Source organism: Pseudophryne corroboree, chromosome 5, assembly GCF_028390025.1.
Source record: "Pseudophryne corroboree isolate aPseCor3 chromosome 5, aPseCor3.hap2, whole genome shotgun sequence".
Taxonomy (NCBI): domain Eukaryota; kingdom Metazoa; phylum Chordata; class Amphibia; order Anura; family Myobatrachidae; genus Pseudophryne; species Pseudophryne corroboree.
In genome coordinates this window covers 129117639-129144222 of record NC_086448.1, presented here as the reverse complement: position 1 = coordinate 129144222, position 26584 = coordinate 129117639, and the positions used below count along the sequence as shown (strand labels likewise).

Genomic DNA, 26584 nt, shown 5'->3' with positions numbered 1-26584 from the left:
GAAAGTGATCTCATCCCTTTTCTTTTTCTTCTACCTTTTTTTTTTATCCTTTGGAAATTTCATCTTTCCATGCCTGGGAGGGCCTCTCTCCGACTGTCAAACGCTTTCAGGCAACAGTTTGTAAAAACTCATTAGGACCGATGAGAGTATTTATTCTGTTGGCCTATGGTAAGTACCATGATTCTGTACTTAGAGAAATGCAATGTTTCTTTCTATATAAGTAAAGGCAGGCAAGGGACGTTAGATATTCTGCAGTATTTCTAAACAAGTGTTATCTTTCTGTTAAATTACCAGCAGTATATTCTGATCAAGTCCCCCTAACTACTGTAGTATATGACAATGATAACGTTGATACAATCACTATTTTATAATCAAATCATTTTTTACATTTACATAGGATTTTGGGTGAGCACAGTTGTGCCATAAGCCTGTATAGTATGTTATACCTGAGTATACTGAATAATTGTAATTTATTAACTGTAAACTTGATTATTATTCTTTTTGTATTGAATTGAGTACATGTAGTTTTATATAGTGTGTTTTATGTTTGTTTGTTTGTTTGTTTGTTTGTTCATTCATTCAGATTTCCTTCATGATAGGAAATATAGCCTAAAACCAAGGCCACAATATACATATTGTAATTTTTTTAAATAACAAAATATTTTATTTTATTTTTTATTGAACTTGTAGTGTAATGTCCTAATGAATAGTGTGCAATGTACATCTGATTTACTCAGCATAACTGTATATATGCATCTACATAATAACAGTTATAATATTTTTATTATGTTTATTATTGCTATTTATTGTTATACCAGTGCTTTAAAGTTTGCTAGCGCTTGTAAATTGAACTGGATGTTTGCTTGTGTATAGTAATCTGCAATGCTGGAAGAATTAGAAGAAATTGAAGGTCCTGGAAATGAGAGGGCGGAAGCACAGCCCCCTACTACACAAGATAAGGACAAGAAGAAAATACTTGGTAATATGTTTCCAAGGTGTATCTGGATGCTGTGGGAATATATGATGCAGTGGATCACTTTAGAGTTTGACTGGCATGTGCTATATCACTGTTATATTCCACTTGCAGTAAGGGGCTTACACGTTGTGGTGTCCAGCTGGTGACTTGTGCATTGTGCTGTGGTATTGTGCTATGTGTTGCATCGTGAACTGTATTACAGGAGTTACATACCTTATCCCGGCGGGCGGGTTGCCATCTGTCAATATCCCGACAGCGGCATCCCACCCGCCAGAATGCTGGCAGCGATGCAAGCGCTAAGATTCCCCTTGCGGGCTCGGTGGATCAGGATCTATTCCCACTCTGGCTGTTGTGGACACCCAATAGGGAGATAGCCGCGTTGCGCCGGGATTCCGGCTTTCGCCATCGTCAGCTGTCAGGATTATGGCGTCGTTATCCTGAACGCCGGGATCCCAACAGCCGGCATTTTAACTGCATCCCGTATTACAGGTATAGCAATTTCCTTCTGGTAACCGGTTACATTGAAACTTTTAATATATATCAGGCATGGAGCTCCCTAAGCTGGATATTGTGTTATTTATTTATGTTATATTTGTTAGTTTGAATCAAATTAGATAAAAAAATAAAATAAAGCAAAAATAGCAATAAGCAATATATTTTGGACATTATTCAGAGATGAACGCAAATTGCTGCATATGCATCCAAATCTGCATTCATCTTCTCACATTCTGGGGGCCGACCCAGCAAAGGGCAAGGCCGCCCAGCATGTGCGAGGCCGCCTCCCGATGCGTCCGCAATTAGATTGTGGATGCATCTGCAATTAGATTGTGGATGCATCAGAACTAAGGTTGTTCCCTGGCAGCGCATCAGGTGGTCTGACGCCAGTATTTTCCCGGTCCTGGCCTGATCCCATTCTGAATGTCTAGCCCCCCCCCCCCCCCCCCCCGAACGCCGCGACAACGCCCTCCCGATGGTTGCCACTGTCAATCACACTGCGGCCGCATCCTTTTTGGCGCAGCCTATTGGCTTATCGTGGGCTGCAACTGACTGGCCCCAATGAATCCAGACTAATGTATTTCTTCCTGACAAAGGGGATCATTCCGAGTTGATCACTAGCTGCCGTTGTTCGCAGCGCAGCGATCAGGCTAAAAATTGGCATTTTTGCGCATGCGTATGCGGCCGCAATGTGCACGCGCGTCGTACAGGTACAATAGGCTGATGTGATTGCAAGCGCTGAGTAGGTTCGGAGCTACTCAGAAACTGCACAAACTGTTTTTGCAGAGCTCGGCTGCACATGCGTTTGCACTTCTGCTAAGGTAAAATTCACTCCCCAGTGGGCGGCAGCATAGCGTTTGCACGGCTGCTAAAACTAGCTAGCGAGCGATCAACTCGGAATGACCCCCAAAACCTGTTATAAATAAATAAATAAATATACAAAACATATATGAAAGAGACTTCCCAGAATTCTTTATAATGCAAACATAAAATACTGGATACATTAAAATACACATTTTATTTTTTTTATTTTTTTATTGTATGTTATTATTTTTCAAACTCTGGACTAAAAATACAGCCAGTCATAGTTTTGTTTTTATAATTTTTAATTATTATTGTTTTTTAATTTCTAATGTCAGTTTAGTCGCTTTTACATAAATTATTCCAGGCTACTGGGATCAGATTACAGATTTGGGGGTCCATTTATCAACGAGTGAAAAAAACTTGTTGTTAATAATAAAACTTGTATGATAAATGGTGCTCCAGCCAATCAGCTTCCAACTGTCATCTGTTCAGCTCTTAACTGTCATGTGTTTGAAAATGGAGCTGGAGCATCATTTATCATATGCAACAAGTTTTATCATTCACAACAAGCTTCGAATCACTCATTGATAAATGGGCCCCTAAATTACTCATTGGGCAGCATGGTTGGTGTAATGGTTAGCATTACTGTTTTACAGCACTGAAGTCTTGGGTTAGATTCCCCCAAAGTCCCGATCTGTGTGGTGTTTATATGGTCTTCCATGCTTGTGTTATTTTCACCCGGGTACTCTTGTTTCCTCACACAATTCAAAAACTGTTAGGTTAATTGGCTTCTGACAAAAATTAACCCTAGCGTGTATGTGATAGAAACAGAGGTGTAGTGTAGTGTCAAGGCACCCAGAACATGACCATGTTACGATGCTCGCCCTCATTAAGTGTGCTGAGAGATAGCTTGGCCAGCATGAGGGGATAGCTGAAGAAAAAAAATGAGCAGTGGCATCATCGGACTTGGGCATGTTCTTGCACAGTATTTTTCATATTATATAACTTTACATGTAGAGTACAGGTTAGATAAAGACACAGCACATCAGTAGGAGGTGCTAAGACATTGACCGTGTGAATCTGTAAAGTAATGTGGACTCCCCATTACTGGAGCTTTAAATAACGTGTGCCAGTGCTGTCATCAGGGTGAGACTGCAAAGTCTGTGATGGGACCCGGATGGCAGTGGTGTGGATTGGCGAACACCACAGGCAATCATGGATGGCTGCCAGTCTGCGAGCTCTGCTTGACTCATGGCTGGCTCCAAATTTGAAATGCTGCTGACGCTGTCTGTCAGAACCGTAACTAGGTGTGTGCAGAAGGTGCATTGCCCACAGCGCATTTGCCCTGTTGGCGCACCTTCTACATACACCCCGAGTGGCCGCATATTCCTCCCGCTGACGGCCGCTCCTCCCGCTCCCACTCCACTGCGCCTGGCACCCGCAACCCCAAGCTCCCAGCAGCGGGAGCCTCTACTGCTGGTCGCTGCTATATAGTCAGGGGAATAGCTGGCCAGTAAATCCCCGTGTGATGCGCTCCCGCGCTCGACCCCTTTCTTGGCCTGCAGTGCAGTGTACAGAGTTAGTGAATTCTGGGTCAGGAGCCTGTAGCAGTGCGGGCAGAACGGAGTAATCATGAAAGTGCCTACACAGGGATGTAGTTATGTGACCAGCGGTTGGGAGACCGCTGGTCACAATACCTCCACCTACATCCCGCCCCCTCACTATCCCGACGGTCGGCATGCCAACCAACAGGGACTAATCCAACTTGTGGGTGTCCACGACACCCATTGAGTGGGAATAGAACCTGTGGTGAGCGCAGATCACCACCGGGCTCGCAGCGTGGCGAGCACAGCAAGCCCGCAAGTGGTTTCATTAGACTCCCCACCCCCCACCCCCCGCCGGCATTCTGTGGTCGGGATCCCGGCATCAGGATGCTAACCACAGGGATACCAGCAGCTGGTAACACCTACCCAACCCGCCTACTCACTACACTACTCTACACTATATTACACTTTACTATACTAGACTGCAGTGCACTACATTATACTACAGTACATCACACTCAGTGTTGAAAGTAGTGTGGTTACGGGGTGGTACCACTAAGAAATATGGTGCTGGCATGCCATACCACCAGCCCACCGCCATTGCTACAGGGTCTCTGTCCGCATGGTACTATATAACATCTAGCATCTGTCAGGGTAGTGCTTCACGCCCAGCACTACCTGGAAGTGCGGATTTTGTGAGCGCTGGTGCACTGTGCGCCTATCCCGGGATCCTGGTGGGGAGGGGCAAGTGCAGCATGCTGCAGGCTAGGTGGCGGCCTGTGGTCGCCACGGGTTCTATTCCCACTCTATGTGTGTCGTGGACACCCACGAGTGGAAATAGTCCCTGCTGGTCGGCATGCCGACCATCGGGATAGTGAGGGGTCAGGATTTTGGGGGAGGTCATGTGACCGTCAGTCTGCTGGAAATGCTGGCGCTGCCAGGAAAGATGCAGAAAGCTGCATCTTTTGCCATGAAACCCCTGGTTTAGTAATTAGAAGCCTAGAAGCCTTACTGTGGGGCATAATTTGTAAGGGTCATTTTTGTGTGTGCGACATAAAATGGTGTCAGCAGCAAAACTGTGTGTGGCATAATATGTAATAGGCATTATGGTGTGTGGTATAATATGTAATAGGCATTACGGTGCGTGGCATGATGTGTAATGAGCATTACAGTGTGTGGCATAATGTGTAATGGCATTATGGTATTTGAGATAATGTGTAATGGGTAATACGGTCTGTGGCATAATGTGTAATAATAATTATGGTGTGTGACATAATGTGTAATAATCATTATGGTGTGTGGCATAATGTGTAATGGGCATTACGCTGTAAGGCATAATATGTAATGGGCATTACGGTGTGTGCCATCATGTGTAATGGGCATTATTGTGTGGCATAATGTGTAATGGGCATTACGCTGTGTGGTATAATATGTAATGGGCATTACGGTGTGTGGCATAGTGTGTAATAGGCATTATGGTGATTGGCATAATGTGTAAGGGTCATTACAGTGTGGGGCATAATGTGGCCATGCCCCTATTGTCATGTAGCCACTCACCTAGTTTTATGTAACCACGCCCCCGCATGACACATGGCCACGCCCATTTTAGGTATGTGTTGTCATTACCAATTAGAGAAAACTTCTACTTGCACCACTGACTACACTACACCCTAAGGGTAAGGGAGGGGGGATATGAGGTGCTCTACCTGCCATAATGTGTTAAAGGGGACTCTACCTGGTGTAATGTGTAAAAAGAGCTCTGCCTGCTGTAGTATGTAAAAGGGAGCTCTGTCTGCCGTAATGTATAAGTTATCTGATCTATAGATCTACAATAAAAAGGTCTACAGTCAATAGGCTGACCACTAATAGTCGACATGCACAGGGTCAAAAGGTCGACAGGGTCAAAAAGTCGACAGGGTCAAAAGGTTGACATATGGTCAACACATGTTTTTTAGCATCTTTAACAACTTTTGCTGCATTTACTATACATGTCACAAACTATTGCCTTTATTAACCTTGTTGCAAGTGAAGCAGAGCAGAGCGAGCCACTGCACCTGAAGCGTGGTGAGCAAAGTGAACATGCGAGGGAACGCATTTCAACAAATTGGGGTAAAATAGAAGTTATATATGGGTATAACAGATATGCGCAGTTAAAACCAGAATCATGCAGCAGAAGTACACATGAATAGAGTGTTCATCCAAACACTCAAGGAAACTGAATGTAGACGATATTTACCATGTGTTCAAAATTGCGCTATTCTGCTTAAACATGTGTACAATATATACCACAAAGGTGCAAGTAAAGGACAAATAATCATGCAACATAAATAGTGTACATGCAAAGCACCACGTCCAAACAAAATGAAAAAGTTACTGAGCTTTTATGATTGGAAATAAATCACACGCTTCTATGAGCAGCTTCTTAATATATGTAGGAGACAGGAACATCCAAGAGTCTCTGAAATCAAAAGAAAGTGCTTCCCTCTAATGGGTGTAACCCTTGTCAGGGGGGATCAGCACACGGAATAAATCATAGTGCAGTATTTTGTATAAAATCAAAGGGGTTTTAATACAAATTGCACTTACAAGATTCAAAGATAAAAATCACATGTAAAATCTCCTTGTCTGGTAGCAGCATTTGGACATAATGGACATATCACCCGAACTCCTATTGATGTTCTCAGGATGGGGTTCAGCACACACAGCTCCGGAATCTGTGGCAGCCTCTCCAAGGTGACAGTGCAGGATGGATAAATGTCCAAGCAGGCAGGAGTTACAGGAACCACACACAGATTCCGGAGCTGTGTGTGCTGAACCCCATCCTGAGAACATCAATAGGAGTTCGGGTGATATGTCCATTATGTCCAAATGCTGCTACCAGACAAGGAGATTTTACATGTGATTTTTATCTTTGAATGTTGTAAGTGCAATTTGTATTAAAACCCCTTTGATTTTATACAAAATACTGCACTATGATTTATTCCGTGTGCTGATCCCCCCTGACAAGGGTTACACCCATTAGAGGGAAGCACTTTCTTTTGATTTCAGAGACTCTTGGATGTTCCTGTCTCCTACATATATTAAGAAGCTGCTCATAGAAGCGTGTGATTTATTTCCAATCATAAAAGCTCAGTAACTTTTTCATTTTGTTTGGACGTGGTGCTTTGCATGTACACTATTTATGTTGCATGATTATTTGTCCTTTACTTGCACCTTTGTGGTATATATTGTACACATGTTTAAGCAGAATAGCGCAATTTTGAACACATGGTAAATATCGTCTACAACAAATTAGGGTAAAAAAAATAAAAAACACAAAACACCCCAAAAAAGTTTGTGCTGCCCTTTTGACCCTGTTGACCTTTTGACACTGTTGACCTTTTGACCCTGTCGACCTTTTGACTGTCATCCTTTTACTGTTGACCTAATGACTGTCTATCTTTTTAATGTATATCTTCTTTATCACAGCTATGTATAAAACAGGACTCTACCTGCTATAATGTGTAAAAGGGAACTCTGCCTGCTGTAATGTGTAGAAGAGAACCATACCTGACGTAAGGTGTAAAATGGAGCTCTGCCTGTCGTAATGTGTAAAAAGGGACTCTACCTGCTGTAAGGTGTAAAAGGGAGTCCTACCTGCTGTAATGTGTAAAAGGGCACTCTACCTGCTGTGATATGTAAAAAGGAGACTCTACCTACCGTAATGTGTAAAAGGGGACTCTACCTGCCGGAATGTGTAAAAGTGGACTCTACCTGGTGTAATGTGTAAATGGGGACTCTACCTGGCATAATGTGTAAAAGGGAGCGCTGCCTGCCATAATGTATGAAAGGGGACTTTACCTGTCGTAATGTGTAAAAGTGAGCTCTGCCTACCGTAATATGTTAAAGGGGACTCTGCCTGCCGTAATGTGTAAAAGGGAGCTCTGCCTGCTGCAATATGTAAAAGGGAGCTCTGCCTGCCGCAATGTGTAAAATGGGGCTCTACCTGCCCGTAATGTGTGACTGGGGCTCTATCTCGCGTAATGTGTAAAAGGGGCCGTACCTGTTGTAATGTGTGTAAGTGGCGCTACTGTGCGGCGTAATTTGAATACTGGAGACTACTGTGCAGTGTAATATGAATTGGTATTATTTTGTGGCAACACCCCTTCCCCATGAAGCCACAATAGGGCCTATTTTCAATATGGGAGGGGGAGCACGAGTGCTGTTTCTTGCACACAGCGCTAAAATGTCTAGTTACGGTACTGCCGTCTGACTATGATTGTGTGCTGTGGACTCCTTCCCTGAGCTGCTGCTGTGGTCCCGGCACACCTCAAATCTACCTTCCGCCATGCTGACATGCGGGGTAGACTATCCCTTTGCTGGCACATCTGCGATCAGGTCGAGTCTCCTCCTATGTGTGTATGTGTCTATATGTCTGTGTGTGTTGCTGTATATGTGTATGCATGCAAACAAATATGTATTCAGGCTGCAGCTTGCTTGTTAGGATCTGTGGCAGGCCGCGGGAGGCGGGGAGACAGGGGAAGGGAATGACAGGAGAAGAGAACAGCGGCGGTGGGCAGCTGGGGTATTAGCAGCGGCGGCCGCTGACAGTCCCACCAGCGGTGGCTGCTGAGAATAGTGGCAGCGGGCAGTTCAAGTAGCCCGAGCCCTCCACTCTCTGACAGAGTGGCCGGGCCAGGGACAACTGTACACAGGGCACCCCCTTGATGGCGGCCATGCATACTAATGCAGCAGGAGGTGTCTTGTGTAAATGTACGCCTCCTCCCGCTTCTGTGATCCGCATCATTGGATCACTCAGATGGCCGAGGAATGGCTGGGGGAGTCATGCTGCCATGGGCAGGAGATCTGCATCAGAAGACGCAGACCCTGCCCTCGACACAACAATAAAGACAGGAAACCTTAAAGGAGCATGTTTTATCCAGTAAAATGGTACCACAAGATAATTTTTAAGGTGATGCATCCCCCCACTGATCACATGCATTTATTAATGCCGTATGTATATTTGAGAAAACAACAGCTGTCCTGATAAGACCTAACATTTGCAGTGTGGGGACCTCTGGGTTTATGAGCCGGGAGTCCTTCTGTGCACGCACAGCCAGTGCATGCGCGGACATGGGAACACTGGGAAGGATTTTATTGGATCACTCTGGGGCTTGTTGTGGAGAGAAGCCCAAAGGCTTCTATTAGGCAACGTTATCTATAGATGGCCTTGACTATCAGGTGCAAGAGTGTAAGTGTTAAGGGTAGGACTTGCAGAAAAATGGGGTATCTTAACGGGGGTCTGAAAGCTTAAATGTTTTAAAAATATAACTAAATTCCCATGCTTTATTATAGTGAGTGCAGAGCCGCTGTGATATAGCTTTAAGGGGCAGATAGCCACAAGACTTAACACGCAGTGGCAAGTCCTTTGTTCAATACTGAGAGCGACTCAATTATTTGGCAGTTTCTACGTGCAATAAGTCTACAACTTATGCTCATAGATCATGGGTTAGGTGCCCAGAGCTATGGAATTACCCCACGCAATAAGCCCAAGTGGGTAAAAGAAAGTGCACCCTCTGGGATTACAGCGTGGGGAAGTGGGCAGAGATTGCATAGCTCTAGCCACACAATAAGTTTGTGGCTAATGCTCATAGATCCCGTGGTAAGTTCCCAGAGCTATGGAATTAACCGACGCAGTAAGCTCCCAGTGAGTGCAAAGAAAGTGTACCCTTTGGATGTTATGCATGTCCACTGCAGCTCGCTGCTTAGTGACCTGGACGCAGCTGCAGCTCTTTCTTGTCTGTATTTTGGCTGTCTCCTAGCAACTAGGATGCTGACTCCTACGTGCAGCAGCACACCTGTTTGGAATGCCTCATTACCTGACTCCAACCTCATGACTCCTGTGATTAGTATGTCTCTCTTTCATTAGGAATCCTGTTTAGTTCTGCCCTGCCAGTGATATTCCCTAGTTCCTGCACCTACTGAGCTTGTCACACGGTCACTGTACCCTGTACAGCTCCCAGCCAACCTGCCCGTTCCTGAGACCTGGTTCCCTGCCTTTGTGTACCTGCATTTCTGTATCCTCTGTGTGCTGTTCCTGCCAAGTCTCTGTGATTATATCCTGTCAGCTCTGGTTCTGTGGACACCCAGCCTGTGTGTCCATGGTTACCCATTGCGGCAAAGTACATTCACTCTAGCCGTGCCAGTAGTTGCAAGTCTGCAGCATTTCCTCTACACCTGAACCTGTATCCAAGTCACAAAGTCACAGCTTAGCCACTGTGTGTTATTACAGACTGCAGCCATGTCACTATTCATCTACCAAGTCTCTTTGCAACTAGGTTCCTGCTGCCAGCACTCTGCTTTCAATCTCAGTACACACCCAGCACCTGCTTGCTTCCCAGCAGTTAACGATCATATGGCTGTGTTCACCTGCAACAAATACTTTGTTACTTCAGTTATTATTGTTCAGTTACCAGTGCATATCCAGTCCTGTAATCTTCAGTCATCATATCCTGTCTGCAGTTACCATTCCGGTATCTAGTCTGCCTGCAATTAAATGTTGCCTTGTCAGCTGCTACACTCCGGGTTTATTACCTTGTGGAGCCCAGCCTATTGTATGAGCCCCTACTGCTAGAGGTTTAAGCCCAGGCGGTCCCCTAAGTACCTGTGTGCATGTTGTGCACTAAGGGAACAACAGGGGGCTGTTATTGGCAGAAGACCCTTTCACCAACTATAGGGGTCTCACACACATAGTGCTGGAGTTCCTATACACTGGAATTACTGTGTGGAGTAGCGTGCAGTGAGTGAATAGCTCCATCAGTGCAGTAAGTTCTGCGTCTAATTGAATCTGCCCCTAAGTCTGTTGGAAGACTCTTCTTGGATGACTCTTGTAACTGCAATTTTCAAATAGTGCCATGGATTCTAAATTGGACTTAGATCTGGACTTTGATTGGGCCATTGTAGAACATTCACCTTTTTTTAATACTGTCCAAAATTCTCCTTTTGTTGTTCCACCATGCCAATGTTGCTTTGGCCTAATGCTTGGGATCATTGTCCTGGTTTCCACAGGCAAATGACGAAAACTTTAAGTTTTCAGTTTTTGCTGAATAGTAGGTGGCCCCATTGGGCCTCTAATAATGAATGGGTCCATTACTTAAAACATGCATAAACTAGCACGTGTAATGGTCCAATTAGTGTTGACGAACAGGCCCCCTAAACAGCCTACTTAATATTGGCAGTATTCGAATATATACACTCTACACATTGGCATATCTAAAATGTGTGTAAGGTGTACCCCGGCCCATTGGTCCTAATGGGCCCACAACGCACACTACAGTATGCACCCATGTAATCATGCTTACCTGTGCATGCGCAGTACACTCTGGAACAAGCCAGAGTCTACTGCACTGCCAGAGAGGAGGAGACCTGCACAGAGCCTGCACATGGGCCCTCTCCTGTCCTAAACCACCCTGATTCTACTGTTCAAAATAAGTCTCTATATTAATTTTTAATACAGAGTATGCACTCCCGTAATAATGACATTAAAATGGATGCTGCTCAATCAAATTAGTAATACCCCTCAGGTGTTGAAAGGGAGGAGGTAAACTAGAAAGAGACACAAAACAGATTTTCCCCAGCCCACCAAGAGGCATTAGCAAAAAGATTTGAATACTACATGGTAGTAGATAATTGAGAGATCTTAGTTACATATATTTGCAAAAATATGGTAAGCCTCCAGTCCAACGTCCAGGCTTCTCTAATACTGGAGGTCCTTACACTGCATGATAACAGTGCCCACTCTGGGCCATATAATGGTCTACTGCAAGGCTACATGATAATAGCACATACAAAAATATATCTAAATTGATAGCCACCTTACCAGTGGTCATCCCTAAGTCCTCCAAATGGCACTACAGGTACCAGCATGCTCTCCAAATGCAGGTCCCATCTATGCCTCTCTACGCAGAAGTTAAAATGGAAGCTGCTCAATCAAATTAATAATACCGCTCAGGTGCTGAAAGGGATAGGTTGTTCTAAAATAGAAAGGTACACAAAACTGTTTTCCCCAGCACACCAAGAGGCATTAGCAATAATGTGGGATAAAGAGAAGGAAAGGAAGGAAAATGATTCTCAAATGAAGACACTCATAAATGGGTTTATTACTGCCTTCATTTATAAATATTTCTTCCTCTCCACTTAAAAGGTTGTATAAAGTCATAAAACAATTGTGCATGTAAATGAGCATGCTGTTTCTGCAAAGATTATCTAAGTGAATATTTATCATGTATGCTAAGGTAAAATAACATACTCTTTCTGTAAATGTAAATATGTGTTCATTATAAAAATAATATGTACCAGCACTAATTACCAAACTGTCTAGCATAAAAAAGCTTTAATTCCATTACCAGCAGCGCATCCTTATAGCCTCACCATGTCTCCATGAAGCCTTGTACAGTAAATCTTTTTTTTTTTTTTGTATAATCTGTTTTTATTGAAACGAATACAGACTTATAACAGCTTGTAAACATAAATGAACATCAATCAACGGCATAATAAAGTAACAAATTTGAGCATAAACAAATTGGTAGCCGAGTGTTCAATATAGTTAAAGTCTATGTTAACATTTTTGAACTAAGAAACATAATAGAGCATAGGTATAGAACAAGAAAAAGAAAACAACAGAGGAGAGAGGTGACTGAGCCGAGCATGCTGAGTGAAGGAGGGTAGAATATGTGTAATGAATTGATAGATTTAAACATATTGGTCCGGGACCATGTCAAATAGCGAACAACAGAGTGGCCCACAGTAAATCTTCTCTGCACACCATATATACAGTATAGCCTTGTGTAGCCCTCATAGCCCCTATCTAGGATTTTCAGCGATCCCAGGATCCACTTCCACTAATCTCCATAGACTGTCACTGGAGGAGGCACTGTGATTAGGATCAAAACCAGGGGCGTCTTAAGAGAGTAGGGGGCCATGTGCACACTCTGGGTGGACCCCCTCCTCTCCACGGCGCCGTAGGCTCCGGCAATATGCATGCGCAGGTCTCCCGAAACATGGCGCCTGCCATGTTTTGGAGACAAAAATTGAACAGTGCATGCGCGCGGCCATTTTTGGTGTGTTTTTGGGCCGCTACGGCTGCCACTGCAGCGCCCGGCAGTTCACTTCGGACGGGTGAGTATGAAAATATGGGTGCAATGTGTGCGGTGTGAGCCCCCCCTGGACCCAGGGGCCCGTGTGCACCGCACAGATTGCACCCATGATAGAAACTCCAGTGATGAAAACGCTACATAAAGTTGATTAAATGGCGATCAGTAGGGAGAGGATATAGTTATGTGACCCGCGGTCGCATTACCTCCCCCTGCATCCTGCCCCCTCACAATCCCAACGGTCGGCATGCCGACCAACAGGGACTATTCCCACTTGTGGGTGTCCACGACACCCATAGAGTGAGAATAGAAGCAAGGGGCTTGTTGCGCTTAGCTGCACCCCCCCCCCCCCTTCCTTCTGGCATTACGGTGACGGTATGCCGGCGTCGGTATGCTGACCTCCGGTCACGCAATACACATGCGTAGGGGGCACAACTTCAGCAGTCAGTCTTTAATCACAGCACTATACTTCCTCAGGGTGGGGCCTGGCATTCTATTTTATCATTTATAGATTTATTTTATTGTATCAGTGATCCAGGAACGTCACCAGAGACTTTGGCCAAATATCTGACTGTCACCTATGCCAGCGTGTTCCCGCATCCACCAGTGCAACATGCGTAACAATGTTTCTCCAGTAGTAGTATGCTCAGCAGTAGTATTGTAAGATCTGGTACTTTTCCTAGCTGAAGCAGTAGGATGCTAGCTTTGTAAATAGCATTGGACACTATTAGCGAATCAGTGTCCTGATGCTGGCAGCCCTTAGTATTCCCTATTTGCCTGCTATTAAATGAGCAAGCAGCAGATGGGGCTTCTGACATTACCTCAGTGACTGAACTGGAGGGAAGCCTGCTGGTATAAAGCTCCTGGAAAAAGTGACTGGTGAACACTGAATGCCTGTATTTTTAGTTACATTCAATTTGTATTTGACAGAGTGGCAACAAGGTGGTACATCACCCAGAGCAGCCATTACTATGTGTGAATCTTGCACTTCAGGGAAGGTGACGTGACAGTATCAGGTGGTGAGAACTGCTGCAAACATATACAGATATTTTCCAGGTTTTCTGCATGCGTGTACAGTATGTATCACTATTGTTACCAGTTATTCATGTAGTGCCAGCATAATTCACAGTGCGTCATACATGTAAAACCTATGGTTAACATCTTTTCATTTTGACATTTAAATCTTGAACAGGGGTGTGGCCACAACCACAGCACGGTTACAACCATTTTATTTCTCTGATTACAGTCCCAATACCACCCATACCCCCCCCATCTCCTACAGTATACACATACCCCATAAACTGCCCCCTCCGACAGTCACACGACAATTTCTTGACAGATCCCCCTCCTAGCCTTTGTTATGTTACACTATAAACTACCCACCCTCCCAGATGCAGGACATGTACATGGCTCATAATACCTGACAGGCTCCTTGCCCTCCCTCTATTTGATGTCACTCCGAACACTGCCCTCTCCCCCAGACATAGGACATATACATATACCTCGCTGTACCTGCAGAACTACCCCATGTGATGTCACTCCATACACTGCCCCCCCCCCCGCCCCCAGGCACTCCCAAGTGGTGTCCCCCTATATAAGTAGAAGTATACCACCAAGGAGGGTATACACAAGGCTAGTCTCAGTGAGACTCACCAAGGAGCACTGTGTCTCCCACATAGAATATCATAACAATTTTAATAAATCTGAATCGTTATTGGTAACACCTTGATTCTTTAATTACATTTTTTATCAATTGACCTAGGGTGCACACATTAACATTTTTCCCCTTCATCTCTTTCATCCCTATCCTATCCCACCACCCATCCATTTTCCCTCAGGCTCCCTCCCTCCTGAGTTGCGCTGTTTTTCACTTCCATTACATGATCACAAATAAGGGCCAGGACATCCCTTAAATACTAACTGCAAAATATTTCCACTGAACTGTACCAGATGCCATCTTGAATGGAGTGTAAATGTGTAGGGCATGCGTGTACTGCCCCTGTAAGCTGTCTTACTTAGTAAATATGTATATATAAATTTAAATTTTAAAAAAATGCCTTTTTTATCATTCTATTAATTTGGCTATCATCAAATGAGGGCTTTTAACCAGTGAAATAATAATAATAAAATTAGGCAGGCAGGGGGGCGGTTGTTACTGTTGTGCCTCGGGGCGGCATCACCCCTAAATCCACCCCTGCTTAAATACAGCAGCACCACTTGTCATTTACATTCTTCTCTCTTCCCCTGAGGGGAGCGTAGAACAAAACCACTCATTTCCACCCTATACAATACTCACCTCTATGTGATGTCACCCCATACATTGCACACCCTCCCAGACACAGGACAAGTGCATGTCCCATATTACCTGACAGTCCTCCCGCCCTACTTCTATGTGATTTCACCCCAAACACTGCCCCCTCCCCCAGACACATGACATATAAATATACCTCACTGTACCTACAGAACCCCTTCCTACCCCATGTAATGTCACCCCATACACTGACCTCCCCCCCCCACCCTCGACGCAGGGGCGGATCGAGGGGGGGGGGGGGGGGTTTAAGAAGTAATCCTGGCTCCTCTCCACTTATTACTCCTCCCACTTACAGTCCAACCCTGTCCTACACGATGTATTATGATACAAGTAATAATACTGTTAATAGACTTGACTGGTGCGAAAAACGAGATGGGAGCCGGCTGTGGACGTTTAAGAAGGGGGGAAGAAAGAGAGAGAGAGAGACGGAGGAAGAATTATTACACACAAAAACATATACAGCCAGATGCTAGATACAACTGCTAGTAACCAATAAGACCACTCCTGCATCTCTATAGCTCCCAAGTATGACAAAAAAATAAACATAAAATATTTGGCACTGTAAAACATCAACAAATAACTTTTAAATATAAAGGTCTTTGACTAACTGGATATAAAGACAAAAAGGGAACAAGTCCAAAAACTTACCTATGAGTATGAGAGGAGATGTGGCTCCCCCATATAGGAGAAAGTATAATGATAGATCTTATGCCCCCCTCAGCGCTGCTGTATACTGCTGTCATGCGACATCACCTCACTGTAGCTATTAAACTGCTGACATGACCCCCCGCCCCCCCGGTATATATGTGTCAGCATTTGTGTGCCACCCCCATGAAGTCTAGGGGTTTATGGCAAAGATCCCCTTGCTAACTGCTGGATGGAGGGGACCCTGGCATGAGGTTAGTGCCGGCTGGAAGCAGCATGTGCAGACAGTTGGAAGCAGGCTAGCATGCGACCCCGGCCCCCTTCCCCTGTCTTGACCTGGTGTAAAGAGCTGAGGCAACAGTCAGGAGCACACCTGTGGCGAGGAGCTTACTGGCACAGGAGACTTGCGCCTTGTGGGCAGTCAGAGTATCGGCGCTGTCTGACAGGCAGTTCACGTAGCGCGGCTTCTGAGGGAGCAGCCCTGTGCTGAGGGAACTTTCTAGAGGACCGTGCAGGAGAAGAGGAGCTGTGATGGGCAGTGTTGCCAGCCAGACCCTGTTACGGCTCCTGCAGTTCAATCTGTATGTGGCCGCAGCGCAACACCCACAGAATTGGAATAGATCCTGTTGGGAGCGCAGCGAGCCACCTAGCCCACAGAGTGTCGAGTGCACTAAGTGCGGGCATTCTGGCGGGCGGGATGCCACTGTTGGGATATTGACAGCTGGCATCCTGCCCGCCGGGATAAAGTGTGTAACCCGGCTCTTGTGGGATGTTTACACTCTCATTAACAAGGATGCAGCAAGCGGTTCTGATACAGAAAATAGACATTAAAGTCCTTAGGTCGACAGGGTCAAAAGATCGACAGTCAAAAGTTTGTCAGGGTCACATGGACGACAATCAAAATGTCGACACTGTCAAAATGTCGACAGTCAAAATGTCGACAGGGTCACAAGGTCGACAAAGAAAAAATTGTGTATTTTGTGTTTTAAAGCATTTTTACCCCAATTTTTGAGATGCGTCCCCTCGCGGGCTCGCTTTGGGCACGGTGGCTCGTTCCGCTCCCCTTTGCTCACCACAAGGTTACTAATGGTGATAGTTTGTGACATGGATAGTAAATTTTATGAAATGCTTCCATTCGTGGGCCCGCTTCACTCGCCACGCTTCGGGCTCAATGGCTTGCTCTGCTTCGCTCGCCACTAGGTTAATAAAGGTAATAGTTTGTGACGTGGATAGTAAATGCAGCGAAAGTTGTAATGTAAAAACCCTAAAAAACACGTGTCAACCTTTTGACCCTGTCGACCCTTTGACTGTCGACCTTTTCATTGTTGACCTTTTGACCCTGTCAATCTAATGCATGTCGATCACAGGGGCAAACGCAGGATTTACTGAGGGGGGTTTCTGTATAAATTTATATATAGATCATGTTACATACATCTAAGAAATATCCAAAATATGACCATATCTTACACAAGACACAGCAAAAACTCTAATCCATGCACTCATCATCTCCCGCATTGATTATTGTAATAGTCTCCTGACCGGTCTTCCCAAACATAGGCTCTCACCACTACAATCTATTTTGAATGCAGCTGCGGGGCTAATCTTCCTTGCTAGGCGTTCATCGTCTGCAGATCCGCTCTGTCGGTCCCTCCATTGGTTACCGGTATTCTACCGTATTAAATATAAAATACTTTTACTGACATACAAGGCTATTAACCAAACTGCACCAACATACATCTCTTCACTCATCTCAAATATCTCCCTACCCGACTTCTCCGCTCTGCACAAGATCTACGTCGCTCATCCACACGCATTACTTGTTCACACTCAAAATTACAGAACTTTATCCGGGCTTCACCCACTCTGTGGAATGCCCTCCCACGCACAATAAGACTCTCTTCTAGTCTCCAAACCTTTAAACGTTCCCTGAAAACTCACCTCTTCACACAAGTCTATCAAATTCCAGACCCACCCACATAACCTTCAGTGCTTCCCTGTCTAATTACATTCTCTCTGTACAGTACACATAACATCACATATTTTGTCTTTCTTTACTCTCACACCCTCCTGACACTTGGCCAACATTGCGGGGTATCATCATACAACCCATTAAGAACCTGGCAATCTGGTGGACCATTATACAATAGATAGCATCTATCCTTGTGTATCTATGCCTATTTCCCTATAGATTGTACGCTTGCGAGCAGGGCCTTCCTACCTCTATGTCTGTCTGTTTTTACCCAGTTTTGTTCTATTACTGTTGTTCTAATTGTAAAGCGCAACGGAATATATATATATATATATATATACTTCCAAATTCTGCCACTCCATGGGTACACTTATACAATAACTTTCCCGGGTGCCCTCCACGACGGGTATCCTGCAAGGACACGTCCCCATACAAACTCCAATACGGCAGCACTCCGGTCAATAATCAATGTCACAAATAGGCTTGTTTAGCAACGTTTCAGCATCCTTTAATAACGCTTTTGTCAAGCAGTATACAGATGTCAAATATATATATATATATATTAAGCCTCCGAGTGCTGGACATCTCTGCAGCACATACAATAAATATATATATATATATATGACAAAAATTACTCTCTCACTGCGCTATTTATAATTAAATGGTAAAATAAAGAATAAAATAGAAATAGGCTGCCTGTAACCTCTAAGTTCCATGTTAGGAGGAACTAAGTGTGTAAAAATGTGAGACAAGTAGAAGTAATGGCGCCAAGGGGGTCGTATCAACGCCCAACTTTAGACCGGACCCTTACAAAAAAAAATTCAGATAAATTTTGTCTGATAGCACATATTAACATATATAAAAATCTATTTAGAAAAACATAAACTCAAAACCAATGTCCATGATTATACAGAGTTGATACATTTGGATTTGTCGCACAATTTGAACAATCAACTTGTAGTGATGAGGAAAGATGTAGATATGTCACTACAATTTCCTCCTTCTCCTTATTGTAGATTCGGAGGTAACATCAAACAATAGATACATAAATAATCCAACGCGTTTCGTCTTGTTCCAAGACTTCATCAGGGGCGAAATCTCATCTACTTAGTAAATATTGTCTGTACATAAATGATCATTCGAGGATGTTTGAACAAAGTTTCAATATTTCAATGGAACTTGATTGGTACAGCAAGGACCAGGCCTCATAAATCATCAACTTGAACCTGACATTCGGGTACTCGAATGTAGGGAAAATTCATAAGGATATAGAATCTTACCGGTTCACACACGTAAGGAACCTCATCAATCAACAGCTTGAACCTGACATTCAAATATTCAGGTGTGAAGGCAATTCATACAGGTATAGAACCTAACCTGCTCAAAACACGTAACGGACCCTCCAGTGGTACGGTACTGAAAGCCCAGTCTCTGTGTTAAGTAGATGAGATTTCACCCCTGATGAAGTCTTGGAACAAACCGAAACGCGTTGGGTTATTTATCTATCTATTGTTTGATGTTACCTCCGAATCTACAATAAGAAGGAGGAAATTGTTGTGACATATCTACATCTTTCCTCATCACTACAAGTTGATTGTTCGAATTGTGCGACAAATTCAAATGTATCAACTCTGTATAATCATGGACATTGGTTTTGAGTTTATGTTTTTCTAAATAGATTTTTATATATGTTAATATGTGCTATCAGACAAAATTTATCTGAATTTTTTTTTGCAAGGGTCCAGTCTAAAGTTGGGCGTTGATACGACCCCCTTGGCGCCATTACTTCTATTTGTCTCACATATATATATATATATATATATATATATATATATATATATATACATTACTGTATACTGTATTGTGTGTATTAAAATATATATTTACATATCACATACACTATCATTTACACACATCTGGGGCCATATCATAGTAGAATGTGAGGAGCAGGAACGGGAGCAGCATTTTTCACATGCTGCTGTGAACAGCCTGAGCTCTGCCCGACCAGAGCTCCGTGCAGCAGCAGCAGTTTTAGTGAACGCGATCGCAGTCGCGGTCGCAATCGTGGTTTGTACTGAGACTGAGACACAGCTGTCTCCGTTTCCAAAAAAAAATATTTGGCTGGTTGGGGGAGGGGGGGGGGGGGGGTCTGGGTACTCAGAAACCCCCCCTGCGTGCGCCACTGGATCATTAGTGGTCGGCATATTGATTGTAGACATTTTTAGTGTAGATTTATAGACCGGAAACCCAGCAAGCTTAGTATGTGTCTTTGCAGTGATTGCCCAGGTATTTGTTATGTGTAGATAATGTCTATTTTAGCTACAGCTACAGCATTCCATGTAATATGTCTGACATTAGTATATGTCCTGTTAGTACAGAGTGGAAAACAACTGATCTGAGAGACTCCTCAGCCTGGCTGTATTTAATTTATTATAGTCACTGTGAGAATAGTACAAAAGAATGAATATGTAAATATACATAGCTCTCAGAACTGTACCAAACTGCATAGGTTATAGGTCTGTACCTACTAAGGTCATGGACTGTAACTGACTTTGGGCCTAATTCAGCTTGGGTTGTTGCTATGCGTGAAAACGCACACCTACAACACTTTACTCTAAGATGCGGGGGGCCGACCAGCACAGGGCATGGCCGTCACGCATGCCACCCCCCACATCGCTATACAGCGATACGCTCGCATGACTAACGGAGCCCCTGCCTACTCAGCCTAGCTGCATAGGCAGTCGAAGGGCTGCCATCTTTTAGGTCACAGCGGCTGCGTGGGTTATCATGCAGGCACCGCAGCCCACCCGCAGGCATTGACGCCCACAAAATGTGTCTTCGACACACCTCTCCCGTCCCCCTCTAGGTCTTAAACTGCGCTCTGTAGAGAACTCAGTTTAAGACTTCGTGCATGCGCGTCCTACCGAATTTTGCACATTAGCGCCTGAAGCTGAATCGGCCCTTTGTCACTGGTACAGAATGAAGTGGGCAGGGGAAGCTGGGGCTCTGGAATTAGCTACTGAGGATTCTAAGAAGTTCTTGGAACCCTATTGAGATAAATTAGTGCATTTCAGCAGTGACTATAACATGACATATAAAATGATGGGGTTTTAGTCATGTTTGACTGCATCACTGCTTTTATTTGAATGCTTTGTCACTTTACACGGAATAATTAGACTACTAAACATACTCTATTCTGTTTCAATTAATTAATAGCACAATTCATGTTTAACTGATATGTATATTTGCATTATTAGGCCCTGCTGTGAACTACCTCATGGGACCAAGATTCCTTGTCTATGTAAGCTGTGCACTTTCAATATGGGTAAGGTCACTTCCTACAGTATATATAATACTTCAGTGATTGCCTTATACACAGCTTGCTATCCTAGCTAGAACACCATTGCCTGTCACTGATCTGCACAGAAGTTTACATCACTGTGGAAATGGATTGAACCAGTCACTGTGATATGCCAGGAGCCAATGATGCACAAAATATCTTTGTTTTATGCCCATTTGTTCATCAGAAATTATAGCATATTAAAAAGAATGATAGTACCTCCTGTTGTAATAATTATATTAATTATAATAACAACATTAGGTATAACTTTTTCATTAACTCTGATGTTTCCCAATTACCTTGTATTGATAGTGGCAAAGGCCATTGTTCCTACTATTGTTTTTTTGTTGCTGTTTTTTGGGGGGTTTTAGGACACTTTTTTATGTCTTAGTATTTTTTTTCTATTTTTATACTTTTATATAAAAAAAAAGTATCAAAATTATTATTAGACATACTGGAGAATTAAATTAACTGTGGTAGATTACCGCAGATTAGGTTATCCAGTTAGCTCCAAAGCCAGCAGTCATCATGAATTTTATTTCACCTCCCTCAGCAGGTCGGAAAAAAAATATCCCTGATAACTCAGGGGTTAACGGGTACCGTGACTACATTACCGCATGAATCTATGAACTTTTCACAGATTCTCTGTGTTAACACCTGTTAACCCGTGTTGTCACCTGTTAACACAAGGCTTTAACTGCCATTAACAAAGCTATCGGAGGAATTTGTGAGTCCAATGGAATTGCCCCAGGCGTCAAAGCCTGAGGCTACCTCCCGTTTTCATGTGGCAATTTACCGAGGGTTATTGAATTCCCCCCCCTAATGATCTGTTGCCCACCTCTTTTTTATGTTGCATACTGTACTTTGTGGATCTTTTCGGCACATCAGTATCAAGTTGAGCACCCATAGGATATAGGCCCTCATTCCGAGTTGTTCGCTCGCTAGCTGCTTTTAGCAGCATTGCACACGCTAGGCCGCCGCCCTCTGGGAGCGTATCTTAGCTTAGCAGAATAGCGAACGAAAGATTAGCAGAAAAGCTACTAAATAATTCTTTGCAGTTTCTGAGTAGCTCCAGACCTACTCACAGATTGCGATCAGCTCAGTCCGTTTAGTTCCTGGTTTGACGTCACAAACACGCCCTGCGTTCGGCCAGCCACTCCCCCGTTTCTCCAGACACTCCCGCGTTTTTCCCTGACACTTCTGCGTTTTTTAGCACACTCCCAGAAAACGCTCAGTTACCACCCAAAAACGCCCCTTTCCTGTCAATCATTCACCGATCAGCAGAGCGACTGAAAAGCGCCGCAGGATCCACAGCAAATCTACTGCGTTTTTAGTTAAATAACTAAGCGCATGCGCCCTGCATGCCTTGCGCATGCGCATTTAGCAACAAAACGCAGCATAGCGAAAATCGGTAATGAGCGAACAACTCGGAATGACCCCCATAGTCAACATATGAATGCAATTTCACATAGATGGTTTATTTATTCTTTTATTAATAAATGAAGTACCATTTAGGCATGCATAATTTTTCCTAGCTATTCTCTTACAAATTATCTCTTTTTTTTAAATCTCTCTGGTTTGGCAAATAAGAATGGATGCCAGACAAAGATGCAGTCACTCTATGACACAGGCTCACAGTTCTTAAGTGTGTTATTTGCTGGCAGAGAGTGGAGAAGGAGGATGTCCCAGAGGGGATGCGGTCAAGATCCCGCCGGACAGAATCCCGGCGGTCGAAATACCGACGCCGGAATCCCGACCGGCACAATCCCAACTGGCACAATCCCGACATATTCTCCCTCTGTGGGTGTCCACGACACCCATAGAGGGAGAATACAGCAATGTGCCGAGCGTAGCGAGGCACTGTGCCCGAAAGGGGCTGCGTTCCGCTAGCCACCCCTGTCGGGATTGTGTGGTCGATATTTCGACCGCCGGGATCCCGTCCAGCGGGATTTAGTACTGATCCCCCACAGAGCACACAGAGCTCATTGAGATTTTTTTATGAAGTGATATGTGACTGTGGTTGCCATGGTAGTCCAAAATCATAAATAATAGCAGCCTGTAATAAACAAACAAACAAAAAATTCTAAATTGTAAATATTAACATTCTTCTTATAGTTTGCAAGATTGATTTATGTTGGAAAAAAACATGTTTTTTCTCCACAAGTTGCCGCGTTAAAGATGATAAGTTAGTCATTAATGCACCGTTACCTCTTTAGGAGATCTGGAAAACATGCTCGGACTATTAAGGACATGAATAAGAACTATTATATTTTATATAATAATTCTAAAGCCATTTGAGGCTTTATGATATATTACATAGTTATTTATAAAGCCACATCGGGCCTGAGCCTCACATAGGCCCTCATTCCGAGTTGTTCGCTCGCAAGCTGCTTTTAGCAGCATTGCACACGCTAAGCCGCCGCCTACTGGGAGTGAATCTTAGCTTAGCAAAATTGCGAACAAAAGATTCTCAAAATTGCGAATAGAAATTTCTAAACAGTTTCTGAGTAGCTCGACACTTACTCTGCCACTGCGATCAGTTCAGTCAGTTTCGTTCCTGGTTTGACGTCACAAACACACCCAGCGTTCGCCCAGACACTCCCCCGTTTCTTCAGCCACTCCCGCGTTTTTCCCAGAAACGGCAGCGTTTTTTCGCACACTCCCATAAAACGGCCAGTTTCCGCCCAGAAACACCCACTTCCTGTCAATCACACAACGATCACCAGAACGAAGAAAATACCTTGTAATGCCGTGAGTAAAATACCAAACTTCTTAGCAAATTTACTTGGCGCAGTCGCAGTGCGAACATTGCGCATGCACAGTTTGCGGAAAATCGCTGCGATGCGATGAAAAAGAACGAGCGAACAACTCGGAATGAGGGCCATAATGCGGTTGCAAATTCGGGGCTGCAAAAATGGAACAGGATGTGAATGGAATTTTAATGCGACTATTCACCAATATTCAGAGTTGTATGCATCTATGCAGCTGCACCTCATACACGAGAACAGCATCAATGGCACTTACACACTAGGTGCAGGAAATGCAACTGAATTTGGCGAGCACTGGGCATAAATGTGAATAGGTAGTAACTATGGCAACTTGCTCAGTACAAAAGTAAATGCCCTCTTGCTGCCCAGTTGTCACCCAGTAATACCCACTTATCGGTCACTTAAAAAAGACTGAGGTGCATAGAACTGCCTATATAGCCTATGGGACACATGCACAATTTGCTAAACATCACTAGATACGTCCGCAATCACATAATTAGGCCATTGCTGTATAAATGTTGCTGCTTTCCTAATATAAAATAAGCTCTTAAACCAAATTCCATCACCTGTGACTATTCATTTCTATAATGTAAGACTCAGAACTAATGGAAGTATATTGAGTTACCGGCTTCCTGAGGAGAAGAGATTGTACTGTAGGTGTGATGACTTAGCTGTTCTTTCTGCTTTGCTCTCTTTAACAGGGGGATCGCATGTGGCATTTTGCAATCTCTGTATTCCTCATTGAACTCTATGGACATAACCTGCTTTTAACAGCTGTTTTTGGCCTAGTGGTGGCCGGGTCTGTGTTAGTGTTTGGGGCGGTAATTGGTGATTGGATTGACAGGAAACCCAGAAATAAAGGTAAGGTGTATTTTACAGATAGTTATGTGTAGAATAATGAATTCCCTACTGTAAATGAAAATGACATTAGGAGTTAATGAGGAATTATGTGATTATATAAAAGCAGAACTCTAAGCTGTCATTAGCAGGGGTGCATAAAACATGATAATACACACGATCATACTTACATGAACATTACATGTGTATTTTTTACTTACATGAACATTACATGTGTATTTTTACTTACATGAACATCACATGTGTATTTTAAACCATCCGGGTTCTATGGACCAGAAACCTCCATATAAGAAACTGGAGACCATTATCAAGTATGCTGTTTTAAGGACATGCTTGTTGAAAGGTTCAGATGGTGCCTTGATTCACATAATCACAGCGCTGCCCCTGCTACTTATTACCATGATTTGTGCCACAATGGCCAGTATGGAATGAAGTCCAAGTTCGGCGGCCGTGTGATATGCCGGACGCACTCGTAAGTTTTTTTAAAGGAGGAATCATTTACAAGGCTAAACCTTGCCTTGCAAATGATTGCCCCTTTAAAAAAATGTCCGACTTCATCCGGCATTACGCACGGCCGCCGAACTCAGACTCCGGGGCAGATGTATTAAGCCTGGAGAAGTAATAAAGTGGAAGGTGATAACGCACCAGCCAGTCAGCTCCTAACTGTCATTTTTCAAACCCAGCCTGTAACTTGGCAGTTAGGAGCTGATTGGCTGGTGGGTTATCACCTACCACTTTATCACTTCACCAGGCTTAATACATCTGCCCCTTCATTACATCCTGGCCAAAGACTTTATTCACCGCAAAACGTATCATTAAGCCCCAAGACCATTTATTTTATTGGGGTTTACTCTTCAGGGACTGAATGAGACCTCCCCGAAATTTGGGCAGACCAGGTGGATCTGGCTCAAAGCCAAAAGCATTTTGTGCTTCATATTCATAGTAATTAATATGCACTGTTTTTAGTTACTGTATGGCTTAATATGGATTTTTCCTTCTGCAGTTGCTCACGCATCATTATTCATTCAGAATTCCTCGGTCACTGCTTGCTGTATAGTCCTGATGCTGATATTCTCCTACAAGAATGAAATAGAACAGATATGGCATGGATGGCTCACCGTAAGTCTCTATATTGTGCCATTCTTAAGAAATCTGTGGCTCTCTAGTTGTCGCTGAACTACATGTTCAACTAGCATGAACCCAAGAGGTTCATGAATTTTAGTAAAATTTAATTCAAATTTGCATTAAAATAAAATTTGATTAATAGTAAAACAAAAATGGAAGAAAGGTTTTTGAGATATAACAGAGTTTTCCACTTTTCTAAATTTGGACCTAGAACTATTAATTTCCACATTCCAATCTGAAGAATTATCATAGCATTAATACCCTCTCTTTGCTAATTAGTACTGAGCTCTGCTTAAGGATGCTATCATATGGTTTGTGATACACAGCACTATGGGGCAGATGTATTAAGCCTGAAGACGTGATAAAGCAGTGATAAGTGGAAGGTGATAATGTCACCGTATGCCTTGTGGCATATTGTAAACTTGGGTTGAGGTGTGGGATGGGGGCCCAAATTATATTTTTGCACCTAAGCCCACCACTCACAAGTTCCACCACTGGCCAGAGACTTTGGACCCAAACATTGAAAGATTGAAACTCCTTCAGATTTGGCCAAATAGTTCCCTGAATGATATGGGGCAGTTCCTTTATGGAGGGGTGGATATATTAACTCAAGGTCTT

General features: G+C 43.7%; 1 protein-coding gene across 2 annotated transcripts in view; it reads left to right on the top strand.

Moving 5' to 3' along the window:
• Window positions 1-903: 903 nt before the first annotated feature.
• Window positions 904-26584, top strand: part of LOC134928845 (solute carrier family 40 protein member 1-like) — a 66512-nt gene continuing 40831 nt past the window's right edge. Inside the window, exons 1-4 of one of the 2 annotated variants that reach the window (XM_063924808.1) lie at window positions 904-979; window positions 21133-21200; window positions 24685-24844; window positions 25845-25960. In XM_063924808.1, the coding sequence (XP_063780878.1) occupies window positions 21153-21200; window positions 24685-24844; window positions 25845-25960 (324 nt within the window). In that variant the 5' untranslated portion in view covers window positions 904-979; window positions 21133-21152. Of the gene's footprint in view, window positions 980-16207; window positions 16488-21132; window positions 21201-24684; window positions 24845-25844; window positions 25961-26584 lie in introns of those variants that run through there. The other variant, XM_063924807.1, reaches the window with a different exon arrangement.